This window comes from Ceratotherium simum, chromosome 5 (assembly GCF_057802395.1).
Source record: "Ceratotherium simum simum isolate JZ-2026a chromosome 5, ASM5780239v1, whole genome shotgun sequence".
NCBI lineage: Eukaryota > Metazoa > Chordata > Mammalia > Perissodactyla > Rhinocerotidae > Ceratotherium > Ceratotherium simum.
In genome coordinates, this window is record NC_141904.1 from 15,037,639 (window position 1) to 15,052,400 (window position 14,762).

The 14,762-nt window shown below is 36.9% G+C and overlaps 1 protein-coding gene across 13 annotated transcripts in view; it reads right to left on the minus strand.

Moving 5' to 3' along the window:
• ARMC8 (armadillo repeat containing 8) overlaps positions 1 to 14,762 on the minus strand; it is a 103,296-nt gene that overhangs the window by 47,264 nt on the left and 41,270 nt on the right. For all 13 annotated transcript variants that reach the window (XM_087430510.1, XM_087430517.1, XM_087430509.1 and 10 more), the window contains 5 exons: positions 11,263 to 11,355; positions 5,902 to 5,982; positions 3,854 to 3,929; positions 3,667 to 3,757; positions 1,981 to 2,041 (listed from right to left, as the gene is read on the minus strand). In XM_087430510.1, coding sequence (XP_087286636.1) covers positions 1,981 to 2,041; positions 3,667 to 3,757; positions 3,854 to 3,929; positions 5,902 to 5,982; positions 11,263 to 11,355 — 402 coding nt within the window. The remainder of the gene's footprint in view (positions 1 to 1,980; positions 2,042 to 3,666; positions 3,758 to 3,853; positions 3,930 to 5,901; positions 5,983 to 11,262; positions 11,356 to 14,762) is intronic.

Consider the following 14,762-nt stretch of genomic DNA (forward strand, 5'->3'; position numbering starts at 1 on the left):
ACCAATTTTTATAATGAAATGCATCACTCATGGTTCCTAGGTTTTCCAAAGAACTCCCTGGAATAAGTGTGATACCTACTAGTCCAATTTTACTTCTGAGGTCCTTCAAAAATCTTGGTACTGGTCTTGGTAATTTATCTACATGAGGTTCTCAATAAAAATATCCCACGTATTTACTATTTCTAAGGCTGATGAATCCATTTTAAAGGATAATGTGGAAGTAGAAATTGAAATGTTACAATTATAGGAAGCCTTCCTCAACTACTGCAGTCACCTGTGCTTTGCTCTTTTCCAAATTATTACATCTTTACCACAGAGTTTAGCACTTTATTGTTCACTATTGATTTCCTATCAGGCTCATTCAGCTTTACAATACAACCCTGGGCTTCCAAGAGGAAAGCCTTATTTTCCTTTGAACAGTTACTAACATTTACAATACCATAAATTCAAGGATTATTGAATTTAATGCTCACAACTACCACACAAAGAAGTTACTATTAACCTGGATTACCAAAAGAGCAGTTGTGTAAATAAACCAAGGTCACTTGCATGGAAGCCCTTATCACCCTATGTAGTGTTGTTTACTTACGGTGTCCTCGGATCTCATTAAATTAATTGACTTGCTTCACCAAAGACTAAAGCAAACAGTAGTCTTGTTAATGCTCTTTTATCCTTGGGTTCATTTTGAACACTGATAATGAGAGCTCTCACATTCATAAAATGACACACGATCAATTTATTTATCCTTTTTTTTTAAATAGCTAATAAGATGTTATGGGGCCAGCCCAGTGGCACAGGCAGTTAAGTGCGCTAGCTCTGCTGCGGCGGCCCAGGGTTCACCAGTTCGGATCCCGGGCGTGCACCAATGCACCGCTTTGTCAAGCCATGCTGTGATGGCATCCCATATAAAGTAAAGGAAGATGGGCATGGATGTTAGCCTAGGGCCAGTCTTCCTCAGGAAAAAGAGGAGGACTGGCAGATGTTAGCTCAGGGCCGATCTACCTCACAAAAAAAAAAAAAGATGTTAAATATATTTAATATATTGTTATCCTCACAATAACCCTGTGGAATAGATGAGCAGGAATTATTGCCTCCCTTTTCATAATTAGGAGTCTCAGGCACCAAAAGAATAAGGGATGTGCTCAAGGTTACCAAGCCAGTCAGTGGTGGGAGTGCTAAAACCAGAATCCAGGTCTTAGGACTTTTAAGGCTCGTCTCTTATCTGGGTTTTTCTGAGTTCTAATTGCATTTGACATATCACAATGACAATGATTGTTTTCATGTGTTATTTACTTATTCTTTCTCATTATGCCTTTTGATTATCTACCATGAGGGTGAGATAAAGTCTTTATCTGCAAAGCTAGTGAACTGCTTGCCTACAAAACTGTGTTGCAAACTTAATGAAAATCAAGGATTAAAATATATTTGCTATTTCATTTGAACTTTACATATTTTGACAATTTCTGCATCCTCCTAATTACCATAAAAATGAAAAAGGTATGACAAGGAAAGAATTATTTCACTTTGACTTTCAAAACACATCTAAAACCAATTTTTTAAAAGTATATGGCGTCGCACTGAAAAGCATGGAGTTTTAATATTATTTTATCCTATGCACACGTACCATAGTGATAAATGTGTAAAAAGAAAAAGGGAGGGCCGGCTGGTGGCGCAAGTGGTTAAGCGCGTGCGCTCTGCTGCAGGTGCCTGGGATTCACCGGTTCGGATCCAGGGCACGCACCGACGCATGCTTGGCAAGCCATGCTGTGGCTGCGTCCCATATAAAGTGGAGGAAGATGGGCATGGATGCTAGCCCACGGCCAGTCTTCCTCAGCAAAAAGAGGAAGATTGGCAGATGTTAGCTCAGGGCCGATGTGCCTCACAAAAAAAAAAAAAGAAAAAGGGATACCAACACTTACATCCAACACTTATATGACTAGGTAACTTTCACATGTCTTTAGAGAGAATTAATTAGCTCACCTTTAACACAATACAGTTGTCATCTGTCCGAATTGCTCCAGCTCTACACATGTAAGTTAAACTGGAATAAGATGGCAAAAAGTAAATTTGTGCTTGTGTTTTAAAGCTTCAAAAGAAAAATTATTTGTCTTTAAGATTTCATGGGGATTTTACTTATTTTGAGGGAGAAGGTGCTGACATTCCCTTATCTGAGGTTCTGTTAATTTAATAGTCAAAGACAACTAACTGATATATATATAGACAGCAAGCCAGATATTTAAAAAAACTACCTAAAAAGTTGTCTTAAAAATAAATGGCCTAATGAGTGGATAAATTTTGAAGGTAGGTGCCAGGCACATTGGAGTTCTTCACACTTTTCTCTATACTTTTTTGTGTATGAAATTTTCCGTAATAAAAAGGGAAAAAAACCTATCAAAAATAAAATATTAAGTTAAAGTATCTAAGTTTAAATGAAGTTAAGTTGGGATATTACAACTCCAATAGCAGAAGTATCACAGAAGAAGCATTTAACTTGTAACACTTATAGCTATCCATAAGAAATTACTTAACTATTCAGAGGTTACCAGTAGTGGTTTTGAGAATTAGTCTATAATTTGGTTCTACTGAAAAACAATTTAGCTTCACAATTATATCTGGCTTTGAATAAGAATAAAATTACTGTGTACACCCTAAGCAGATACTGAATATTAAGCACTTCAGAAACTTTAATTAATAAATTTCCTTTTTGATTAAGATTCCTTTAGTAAGCTGGGGGAAAAAACTAAAAGACCTCATGTTCTGGCTTCTAGAGAAAGCTATAAACAAATCAGTAAAATTCTTTACTTATATTGCAGAGGGTTGAATTCTTTATAGCTATTATCATTATCTTAAGGCTTGTTATCACATTGTTTTTTGAAACCAATTCCATGAGAGCATTACCTTACTAACAATGAGGCAAACGCTCAGTTTTGAAGACAAAAAGCAAACAAAAAATACAAATAATATAAACAAAAAAAAATAATTCATGGTGTGTAATTCACTGAAAATTCCTCATTCTCGCCAAAATGTTAGAGAACCACAGCTTCCTAAATACTGAAACTAAACAATTCATTTAGCACAGAACCCTATGCAAGAGGTGTATCTGCTATCAACCTATCCGATAATGTACTGATAATTAGACAATTAACATGTTTTGAATGCTTATATGAGCCAGGAACTGTTCTAATAAGGACTTTACATAACTATTTTATAAACTCTGACATCTCTGTGGGGATTCTTTATTTTGTTTTTCTAAAAGATGAGGACGCCAAATTCTCTGAAATCATGGTTTGGTTATCAACTTTAATTCTCACTCTGTGTTTCTATATCTTTATATTTTCTTGGCTTAATACTTAGCATAATATGTGTTGGCTAAATCTGATCTAATTCTGTATTATTTCAACTGAAATACAAGAAGAAGGGAATGTAACAAAGTAATTTTCTGTAGACAGTCTTAGATGTTACATGCGAGTTTCTGTTCTGCATGCTACTAGTAGTAAACTGAGCAAAAAACTCATCCATTTAAGAAAATGTGAGTCAATCATGACTTGCAAATTTCAAAATCCCAAAACAAGATGGGGTTTGGAAGTAAGCTAATTAGGCTGTCCAAAAATACTCTAAGATATTGATTAAGCACTGTCTTTCTTCCCACATTGTCTTGACTTTTACCATTTTGCTGATGTGAGCTGCATCTCAATAGGTTTATCTCTCTGCAACATCTTCACAAAAATTTGTGGTAACAATTCTCCATCAACCAAAACTAGAAATAAAACAAATAACAAGAATTAAGGAATTCTTTAAATCTACAAAGTTCATAAATTAAATCATGTAGGTGCCACTGAAAGTTCCAGCCTACCATTTACCAGGGTCATTGATACCTGGGGGTTTTCAAAAGCTAAAACTGAGAAGCATTTCAGTGCTTGCATTCGAACCTGTAAAAATAAATGAACAAATAAACAAAGCATTTATTTTAACTTTGCAAATACAAATTATAATATCTCAGAATCTAAACTCTTCTGAAGAAGTAACTATTTAAATCTGTTTAAAGTACTAACGGAAGGACTCAAGGGAATAAAAATAAGACCTGTATATTTTAAGAGTACAGTAAGTTAAAATTATAAAAAGTTAAAATTAATTTTGAAGTAACAGAAACGAAAAAACAGTGAACAAGTAGCAACTAAAATTGAACTAGAAAAAGCTCTAATCAAATTTTAAAGAACACTGTACCAAATACAATGTTGGTAAGGCAAACGGAACTTAATAACAATTAATTACCAACTGCCTTTCAAGTGGGACATTTCTTCTTCCCAAACTACAAACCAGAGAACTGAAGGGAAGACAGAAAAAAAAAGAGCACTCTTGTAGTTGTGTATGGTATGGGGATGTGGGGCAAAGAGAACAGAAGGAAAGGAAACAAAGTTACAATAAAAGTTTGAAAAGGACTAAACTAATTTAACTTTTAAAACACCTGTGAATTGTGATATTAGTCCTCAAAACTAGGTGACTGGTCTGGGATGATACCCAGGGCCCAAACTCCTGACCACACACAACATATTTTACAGTTTGCAGGAGCTCCTATGAGAGCTGTGATTCTTCATTCTTTCTGTTCAGTTTTCACTTCCAAGCCTGAGTCTATAGACGATGGTCTTATATGGAACCTGAGACTGGCCCAAGAGATAGCTGAGAGGTGAAGCAGCCCTGTCCCTCACCTGGGCAATGGTCCACAGCACTAGCATGTGCCCACAGGCAGAACCTAGAACACATCAATGACACTCTGACAAAGGAGCAAACCTTGGGCAAGAGTAATGTTACCAAAAACTTTTTCCTTTCACAATCTGTAATTTGTTATAGTAGATAAGGAAGTCTAGTGCTGGAAAGAAAAGAAAGAAATGGTGGAAGAGCAGAGGGAATTAATACAGCAAGAGGGTGGAGAAGAGGGACAGCCATCCCAGCAACTGTTTCTTGACGTGCAAGTACCGGCTGGTTTCAGCTTTTGCGTGACACAGGGCACAGGAAGTAGCTCTCAGTATGTATTTCCTTCCTCTGCCTCTGGCTAGTTTCAAGCTGGCTCCATTCCCCATTCCTACCCTTGTGAGCTCTTCACCAAGACTCAACTTTGGACATATGAGGTAGGGAAAACATAAGTGTTAGCAGGCCCTACCTGCAATCAAGCTAAGGACCAAAAGAGCACACTAGGATCAGTGCAAGTAGATAGAAGAAAAAAAGGCCGCTTCTCTGCTCTACAGGAAACTTCTCATACCCAGCTCTAATGTGACACAATAAGGACAATCCCCAAATTTGCTGCAATTTGCGAGTTGAACAATAATGAAATGACCCAAGTTTTAACTAAATGCCTGAAAATATATCATGATGCTACTTACCTATACATAAAAGACAGTAAAAAAAGTTTAATTAACAAGCCTGAAAACCCTTGACCTTTAAACTCAAAATACAAAACAGAACACATTTTAAGTGTTGATGTATATGTGGGTATATGCTGTAAGTTTGAGTCACTGGAGCTAAAATAAAGGTCTCAAATATGAAATTCAAAGTCTTTCCTGATATAGCAAGCCATTGTTCCTTCATACTTCAAGGCATCACCTCACCTGTAGCTTTGGCCCTGACAGCTAACCAGAAGACACTATTAACGATTACAGGTGAAAATCAATAGCAACTCATGCCACAACCATATCATGAAAAAATGGAAAGGCAAGGGTAGCTTTTTTATTTTCAAAAGAGCATTCTATAGGTAAAATAATGTCATAAGATTTTACTGATAAAATACTACTCTTGATCATAATATCTATCAAAGAAGCAATAAAATATGTGGGCCTCTTTCTAGAGCAAGATTCTGGAAACCAAAAACAAAGTATAAAAATCTGGCCATAATTTTTAACATCTTACTTTGTAAGATACTGAGGTTAGTAGGTGAGCAATATTCTGAACTGCACCATGGTTAAATAAAATTGTTTGATGATCTGGACCCTGTAAGAAAAGAGAATATAATAATACATTAAGAAGAGTAATGATTCATTCCAATAAAACATTTACTTAAATGTAGAAAACCATATTCACTACAATGTAGAATTCTCAGTTACCCTTCTCTTGTATAAACCCATCCCAAAAAAGCAGGGTAGACACTGTTTTCAGTCCTGCAAGGGGCTACCATATCTTACCTCTCCCCAGTTCTCTAGAACTGCTGCCTCTTTACCTCCCCAAAATAAGAACGGGGGCACAGAAGCTATCCTGGCACAAGCCCTTTGCAATTCTTAAATAGCACACCATCACAGCAACAGAACCGCTATGAATTCTGCATTTCATGTGTACACCCTTACCCTGTGCCCACAGGAAAGAGTGGTAGTTATTCTTACAACTTAAGACCAATGAGCTAGTCAGAACTCTAAAACTAATTAACTGTGAGAGGAACTGGACCAGAGCCTAAGCTATCTCAACTCATCAGGGAAGCCTGAGTAATGCATGGTGGGAAACACAACACTCCGTAACTGAGAAGTGAACAACGTGTTTTGTTTCTGTTTCTCTTTCATCTTTCCTCTTAAAATTATCACTTCTTAGAGTAGGAAGATAAAGAAATAGGAAAAGTCAGGTATTTTATTTTTCATCAGCTGTTTTCTACTAATCAATTTACTGAAGATCTTCAAAGTAGCAGAAGGTTAATGCAAGGCTTTGAATTTGTCACAGTTCTTATTCATTCATTTTATGTCCCACCCATCCACTTAAATAATGAAAAGTCAATTACACCCAGGACAAGGATGGTATCTCATGCTTATCATTATCCAGAAGAGAAAAATGTAGCACCAAAAGGTAGGCTACCTGTCTAGGTTCACAAGAGAAAACCGGTTACCAGTCTAAAAAAGAGCTCTCAAACCAATTTCTCCAACCCACTATTTAGCCAAGTAACAACTATCTTGCAGATGCACATTCTTTCTTTGACCAAAAAGTCATTTGAAGTGGGGAGATTAGCATTCATACTTCTGAATAATAAAACAGCCATATTCTATTTTATAGGTAACAATCCCCTAAATATTTTATAAACTATTAAAAAGATCCTTAAAAAAAACTTCAGCAATTTCTCTCTTAATTTCTACACTTTTCTAACTTCTAATTTACTTTTAATCCCTATATAATATTCCACAATCAACTGAGGCAAACCCCCACTACATAGTTTAGGTTGTTTCTAATGTCTCACTATTATAAACACTGTTCTTCCCCCCAACCCCCAAGGAAGATGCACCCTGAACTAACATCTGTTGCCAATCTTCCTCTTTTTTTTTTTTTTTGCTTGAGGAAGATTCATCCTGAGTAACATCTGTGCCAATCTTCCTCTACTTTTTATGTGGGTCACTGCCACAGCACGGCCGCCGATGAGTGGTGTAGGTCCGCGCCCTGGAACCGAACCCAGGCTGCCAAAGCAGAGTGCACTGAACTTAACCACTGGGCCATGGGGCCAGCCCATCAATGTTTTGTTGAACATTACTAAAGCTGCATCTTGGTGCAGACCCCTAGGGTATAAGGAGAAGTTCCCAGAGTATAGTTATACTATACTTGATATATTTGATATATTGATATGTTTATCACTACATATACATCCAAAATAGTACAAACTTGCTCTTATAATAACTGAAAATACTGACATTCTCGCGGCACAGGCTTAAATGTGCTGTCTACCTACCTCAACCTTATCCATGCACCTGCAATTATAATTATAGGTACTACTTACTGGGTACTAGCTATGTGCTGAGCACTGCTGTAAATGCTTTACTTGAATCGTCTCATTTGAAACATAAGAGTCTCTGGCTTATTCATTATAAAGATAGTGGTAGAGACTGTAACGGGGGAGCCAAGGAAAAGAAGGATCTCCTAAGAATCTGACCCATTTTTTTCTTACCTAGTAACAAGTAGGTAACTACAATAAAGTGTAATGATAAGCCTAAATTAGCCTCAGCTGACATGTCAGCATACTAAGGTTTTTTTTGCCCTTCTTATAAATTTTAACATCCCAATTTAAATACTGGCAGTGCACAGCAGAACAGCTAAGTAGGCAGGGTGCTGCCCCTACTCCTTGCACCTCATTGTTCTTCCATCTCTGCATTCAACCAATCTGCTCCCTTGCTTTGAGGTAACCTAATACGAGTAGATTATTTTACATTCTTCAAAATATTTTATACATACACAAATACATAAGTATTTTCTTTCCCCTATTTTAACACAAATGATAGAATACTATATACACACACACACAAAAGGTTTACATATAATACTATATACATATAAAATACTATACATAAATACTACATACACTATAAATATATTTCTATGCATATATATGAGTGTGTGTGTGTGTATATATATATACATATTGCTCTAAAACTTTTATTTCCTTTATAATATATCTCAGAGATCATTCATATCAGTACATAAAGAGCTTTCTCATTTCTTTTTTGGTCTTATTCCATTATATGAATGTCCCATACTTTAACCAGTACCCAATAGTTAGACATTTAGATTGTTTTCAGTCTTTTACTATTACAAACATCACTTCAATGAACATCCATGTGCATACATCTTTTTCTTCCTAAGAGCTGGATCACTTATGGAATGTCTTTACTGATGTTGTAAAGACCAGTATATAAATGATGGTGAAAAGATCGAACACTATTCTCTTAACTTAACTATTCTCCACTGCTTACAAGATATTGTACTTTTTAATCCCTCAAATTCTTTGCCCTAAAGGTCACAGTAAATATTTGTTACAAAAGCTCTTCCTCCTCTCTGCGGCCGAACACAGGATTGTGTAAAACAACTGCAAGGAAGGAATTAGAGGCTGAACCAACTAGAGAGGAGGAGCTATCGTACAATTCTTATCACGTCTCTCTTTAGCCTCTCCAAATCGACCTGCATGAACCTGGGGTTAGTGAGGTGGGGAGCACATAAGCCCTCATGATCTTAAACTCCAAAATATAGGTCTCAGAAATTTGAGTAACTGCTGAAGAAGTGGCAACAATTTAGAAGTTAGAATTCCAATTAATATTATTACTAGACTTTTTTTACTCCTTAATAAATCAGGGAGAGAATTTCAAAGATATAATCATCATTAGCTTATAACACAAATACTTTTGTGTTATAATACAAATAATCTCTCCTCTTTTGTCCCCCCCCAAAGTATGTAAATTTATTTACTATTGATAGCAGTATATGCAAATTTGTGAATGAGTCTTAAAATTCTATTATGAATCTTATTTTGGGCCTATATGTAAAGTGAACAACACGAAAAAAAAAGGTTTTATAATTAATGACAATACAGAGATCATCAGATCAGTCGTTTTCAAAGATACATCAAGTCAGTGTATCAGTAGAGAAATTAATATTGTATTTTAGGTTATTACTATTGTCATTGGGTTTACAAATGCTATAATGTTTCCTGAAGTCTAGTTATATCTCAGAACACTTAAATTTGGTCATTTAATTACAGCGGTAAATGCTAATTATGAGGCTAAAAGAAAGAAAGCTGAGTTAAGGTGATTTTCTCTGATAAGATCTCCAGTTCTGTTAGTGGCATGAGGGTGCCTACAAGTTCTTGCTCAGCATAAGTTTCTCTCCAGTAAAAGAACTAGTGATTTAACAGTATTCCTGTATCTATGATTTCAGCTAAAATAGCACTGAGAAGTTTCAAATGAGCAAGCCTAAAAGTGTTGAGAAGTTTCTATGAGTAATTCTAAAAGCTATTTAGGCAACTTCAGGAATGCGATAATTCAAACTCCTCATAATTTAACATAATAATTTGACATATATTAGTTGTACCTGCAGGTCCAATTTTCAGTGCCTTTTTGGGATTACGATGGTTATGATTAGTAGATGCTGTGCTCTGAAACACTCAGGTATAGATGCTAACAGATTTTTAATGAGGCATAGAGTTCTGGAGTATCCTCTACCTATTTGCCAGGGCTGGCTATAAGACATCATTTCATTGTTGGAAAATTCTAGATCCTGTTCAGCTCATTTTTAGCAAACGCATTGCAACAAAACTGTCATTTTCTCAAAGCTTTCTCTGCCCATTTCAAAAGATTATGGGATTGTTTGACATCCCTGGTCCTTTGAGTTGGCTTACACGTTGTCAAAGCAATCAAGGAAGAGAAACTTCAAAGATTTTTGAGAAAAATCTTAAATTCTAAATGTCTTAAATAGAATTGAATAGGCTGTGATAATTGGCTAGGATGAGAGGGGTTTAAACTTTTAAATTATAATCTATAGATACTTTTTCTGGAACCAAGTGATTTAATTTTCATTTATTTGGGAAACTGTTCTAATAGCATAGATCTGTGATCTTCCTAGTGTAGCACGTAGTTGTTCACTTCTCTTTCCCTTCTGTCCCGTAGTTCCCCAAACTGCTCACTTTGTATCTGTATTATACATGATAGGTAGGTGAGTAATGCTGTCCTGAAAAACTTACAGAATCATCAGAAGATAAACAATTATTTGGCTAGAAGTTAACAATTGTGTAGAAATTATGAAAGATCTCAAGTAAATAATCACCCATGGTTATCAGAAGAGTACACTTAATATGTAAACTATGAAGCAAAATAAATAGCACTTCATAGCCCTCTTCAGTTTAGATTCAGACCCTTTTAATAACAGAAATTTCTCTCAAAGAGCAAAGAAGACTCTCTCATTTCTCTTTATATGAGATCACTTAAAACAATTTCCAGCAATGCGGAAACTGAGGGTATAGGGAAACAGTCATAATCACACACTGCTGGTAGGAGGATAAAATGGTACAACCTCTATACAAGACAATATGTGGTCACATTACAAATGCACACACTCTGACTCAGCAATTCCATTTCTTATGAAATGTCTTATATACAAGGTATTTGTTGCAGCATTGTTTTGTAATAATATAAGACTGGAAACAAGCTAAATGTCCAACAATATTATTTATTTAATAAATTATTATACATCTATACAGTAAAATACTATAAGGCTGTTTAAAAAAAAAAGGCATGACGGAGCTCTTATGTTCTGATATGGAATAGCCTTCAAGATATGTTAAGCAAAAAAATGCAAGATGTGTACGCGTGGTATGTATGGTGAGTTACCATTTGTGTCAAAAAAAAAAAGGGAAGGGGCAATATACACAGGACTGCTTATATATGTCTAGATAATCTCTGCGAGGATACATAAAGAAGGCACATCTCCAGAGGGCATGCAAGATTTTACATTATAGAGAGCATTCACTCTGGTTCTTACTTTACAGCAGTGTGAGAAGATCTGACAGATGTACTCCTGGGTGTAGCGGGACCTGCTAAGCAGCGCCATGAGGTGTGGTATGACCGTGGCATCCTGGAGTCGAAGGGAAGGAGAACACAGCAACAAGGAACTTAGGCACAGTGAGTACATCTAACAAATTATTTCCATAAGTAGGTACATACACAAGCCTCTTATCTTAATGACAGTAAATCAAGTCTCTTTAAGGAAATCAGCAAAACAAAAGCAACATGGCCTTCAAAACTGTCTAGGTGAAGGACAAGGAGAGGGGCTTCAATATTCATCCTCAAAAAAACAAAAGAACAGAAAATTCTCAATGTCTCTCCCATAAACAGCCTATATCCCCTAAATAAAACAAAATCATTCAATAAAATTTGACAGGAATCTGTTCTGAAACCAAAATGTGAAGTAACTAATAAGCTATACAATAATAAATATAGTCATGCTTCACTTAATGACGGGGACACATTCTGAGAAATGCGTCATTAAGTGATTTCATTGTTGTGCAAACATCATAGAACATACTTACACAAATCTAGATGGTATAGCCTACTACACGCCTAGGCTATATGGTACTAATCTTATGGGACTACCGTCGTATATGCAATCCATCGTTGACCAAAATGTTATATGGCGTGTGACTGTAGCTTATAAGGAGGAATTATTGTATAAAAATAAAATTTGACAATTCTGATCTCTGAGATGTTAGAGACACAAGACAATTTATATAATAACAACTTCTCACTTATAGCATGCTGCCTATTGCTGACAGTTAGCAACATACATCATGATACAGGAGAAGAGAGAAGAATCCACCCCACCTGCTGCAGGGCTCTCCAAGAATCTCCTTTTTCTTAGAGTGCAAAAGGAATTAAAAGTTGAAAGAAGACTTGTCCTGAACCACAGATGGAAGAGGAGACTTAGCTCAAGCCTCCTAGTCTAATGCTGTCGTGAGTCCTAGAGCTATGCTGCTCAAGTATGAATGTGCACGCAAATTCCCAGGGGATACTCTTTATGTATACATTCTGATTCTGTAGGTTTAGAGTAGGACCTAAGACTCTGCATTCTAAGTAGCTCCCAAATGAGGCTGATGCTGCTGGTCCATAGACCACAATTTGACAAAAGACAACAGAGAGCAAGAAAGGAAACTTAAAAGAATACTACTGTTGGGATGAACAAGATTTGAGGTTTCCCTTAGAAAGAAAAGAATGCCCAAGATATATAAAAGCTAAGTAGGAAAAGAGAAGGCTGTTGATGCCCTACAAATAGAATCTTTTCACCTTGCTTGTTAATATAACCCTCTGTGTTGTCACAAGCAGTTTAAAAACAAAATGAAAAATTTAGAAAACCTCAAAGAAAGGTACTATACGCATAGAAAGAAAAGGAAGAGAGAAGATGAGAATGTCAAGTACGTGTGTATTTTATGGGGTGGGGGGGACAGTGGTTCCACTGGCAGAAGACAGGGAAGCAGGTAGCAGCTCAGAGAGACCAGGCAATCAAGAGGACGATAAATAAGCCTATTAGGCTCCTAAAACTACTACTACCTCCTTCCTTTCCTCATTGCTCTCTCACCCCTCAGTTTTCCTGTCACAACAGCCCCTATCCCTTTCTTCATACCCACCCCCTGTCTGCCAACTGTGTTATATATCTGCAGTTTACAGTTGATTAAACAAGGCAAAGAACAGTTACATAATTTGCCCAAAGCCACCCATCGGATAAACAGGATTTCAACTAGACATCCCGCCCTCTTCCAACTTGACTGCCCTGTCTTCGGTTTAGTGCCTGAGCTGCTGTGGCAGCCGGCTTCTACACAATCCAACTCACAGACATCAGGTAACTACACTGAAACACTACTCTCTGTCATTATCCCATCCAATGCCTTTTATGGATTTTCCACTGTCTCTGAGATGTTTCGTAATTTAGACATTCTCACTGTGAAAGTCACTTAATGTTGCTGGGTCTTAATTTTTCTCATGTAAAAAAGTTAAGTTGGCGTAGACCAGAGTTTTCCAGATTACACACCATGACCCATTAGTGGGTCATGAAATCAGTTTAGAGTGAGGAAGAAGGAGTTAGAAGAGCTGGCCAAGATCACCTTCTCCCCCATTACTGGGCTACGGGTTGGGGAGAAACTTCCAGGGTAAAGAAGACAGGTGACTGGCTTAATCTCTTTTAAACACAATAGGACCTTCAGGAAAACAGACTGATATTTACTAGGAGGTGAGTCCTTCTCTGTGGAATGCTTTGAGGAGGATGTTCCCAATTTAGGACTGTTTACAGTAAACCGGTGGTTCTCAAAGAGTGGCCCATGGACCAGCAGCATGTGAGTTATCTGGAAACTTGTTAGAAATGCAAATTCTCAGGCCCCATTCTAGACTTACTGCATCAGAAACTCTAGAGGTAGGGTCCAGCAATCTGTGTTTAACAAATCTTCCAGGTATTTTTGGTGCATGCTCAAGTTTGAGAACCAATGTAGTAAAAAATCTACAGATGTATGAGGCTTAGCTCCCTGAAAATGTCACTAAGATATAAAGAATGTCTGAGGTATAAAATTGAGATCTTTCATAATTTAGAGCCTCCCTGCTGTGTGAGGTGACCCACAGACCTCACTTACAGACCTTATGTATCATTACAGGCCAGAGGAGCACGTGTCTGATTTGGGAAGGACGGACTATGGAGCCACGTGACGTATCCCCTCTCCCTGCTTGCCCTGCCTATGCCTCTTGATTGCTTATATTCTCGAAATATTTGTAAAGCATGATTCTGGACAAGATCTCTGATTCATGTGTGTCCAATTTGACATTCTGATTCTTTGTGTTAACTCAGAGAATCACAACCAGAATTTTTTTTTTAATGGAAAAGGACAGAATAGAAACCAGAAGGCATCACATTTATGGAATTGTTTTGTGAAGACTGTCTCAGGATTCTCTCTCTCTCTCACACACATACATACACAAATTCACACATATGCATGGTGTGGCAATGGAAAATATATTTCTTACTGTGGATTGTGCATAAGTGTGCTTGAAAATATTGGCCTGGATAATTTTCATTAAGAAAGTCCCATGTAATAATCCCTGAGGTTTTTGAAAACCACTGAATGACTCCGAAGATCTCTGGATTCTCTCACACTTACTCTCTGATTGTAGCCTGGCAAGTAAGCCTCTTGCAAATTGGTTCTCATTCACCTCCCCAGTTGAAACTAAACTGATGCCCTTCCTGCATTAGACAACTCTGCCCACCGTCCTGCATACTCTTTCTTACACAGATCTTTCCTAGACTGGCCTCTTTTCTCTCCACTTCTCTAAATCTTATCCATTATTCAAGACCCAGGTCAAATTCTAGCTTCTCTATAAAGCCTTCTCTGCTGGATTTAACCTAGAGTGAACGGAACTCCCTATCACTCATTTGGCATTAAATATACTGCCTTAATTTATATATATTAAGAGATCAAAATGGGTCTTTTTTTTTAAAAAACAGCT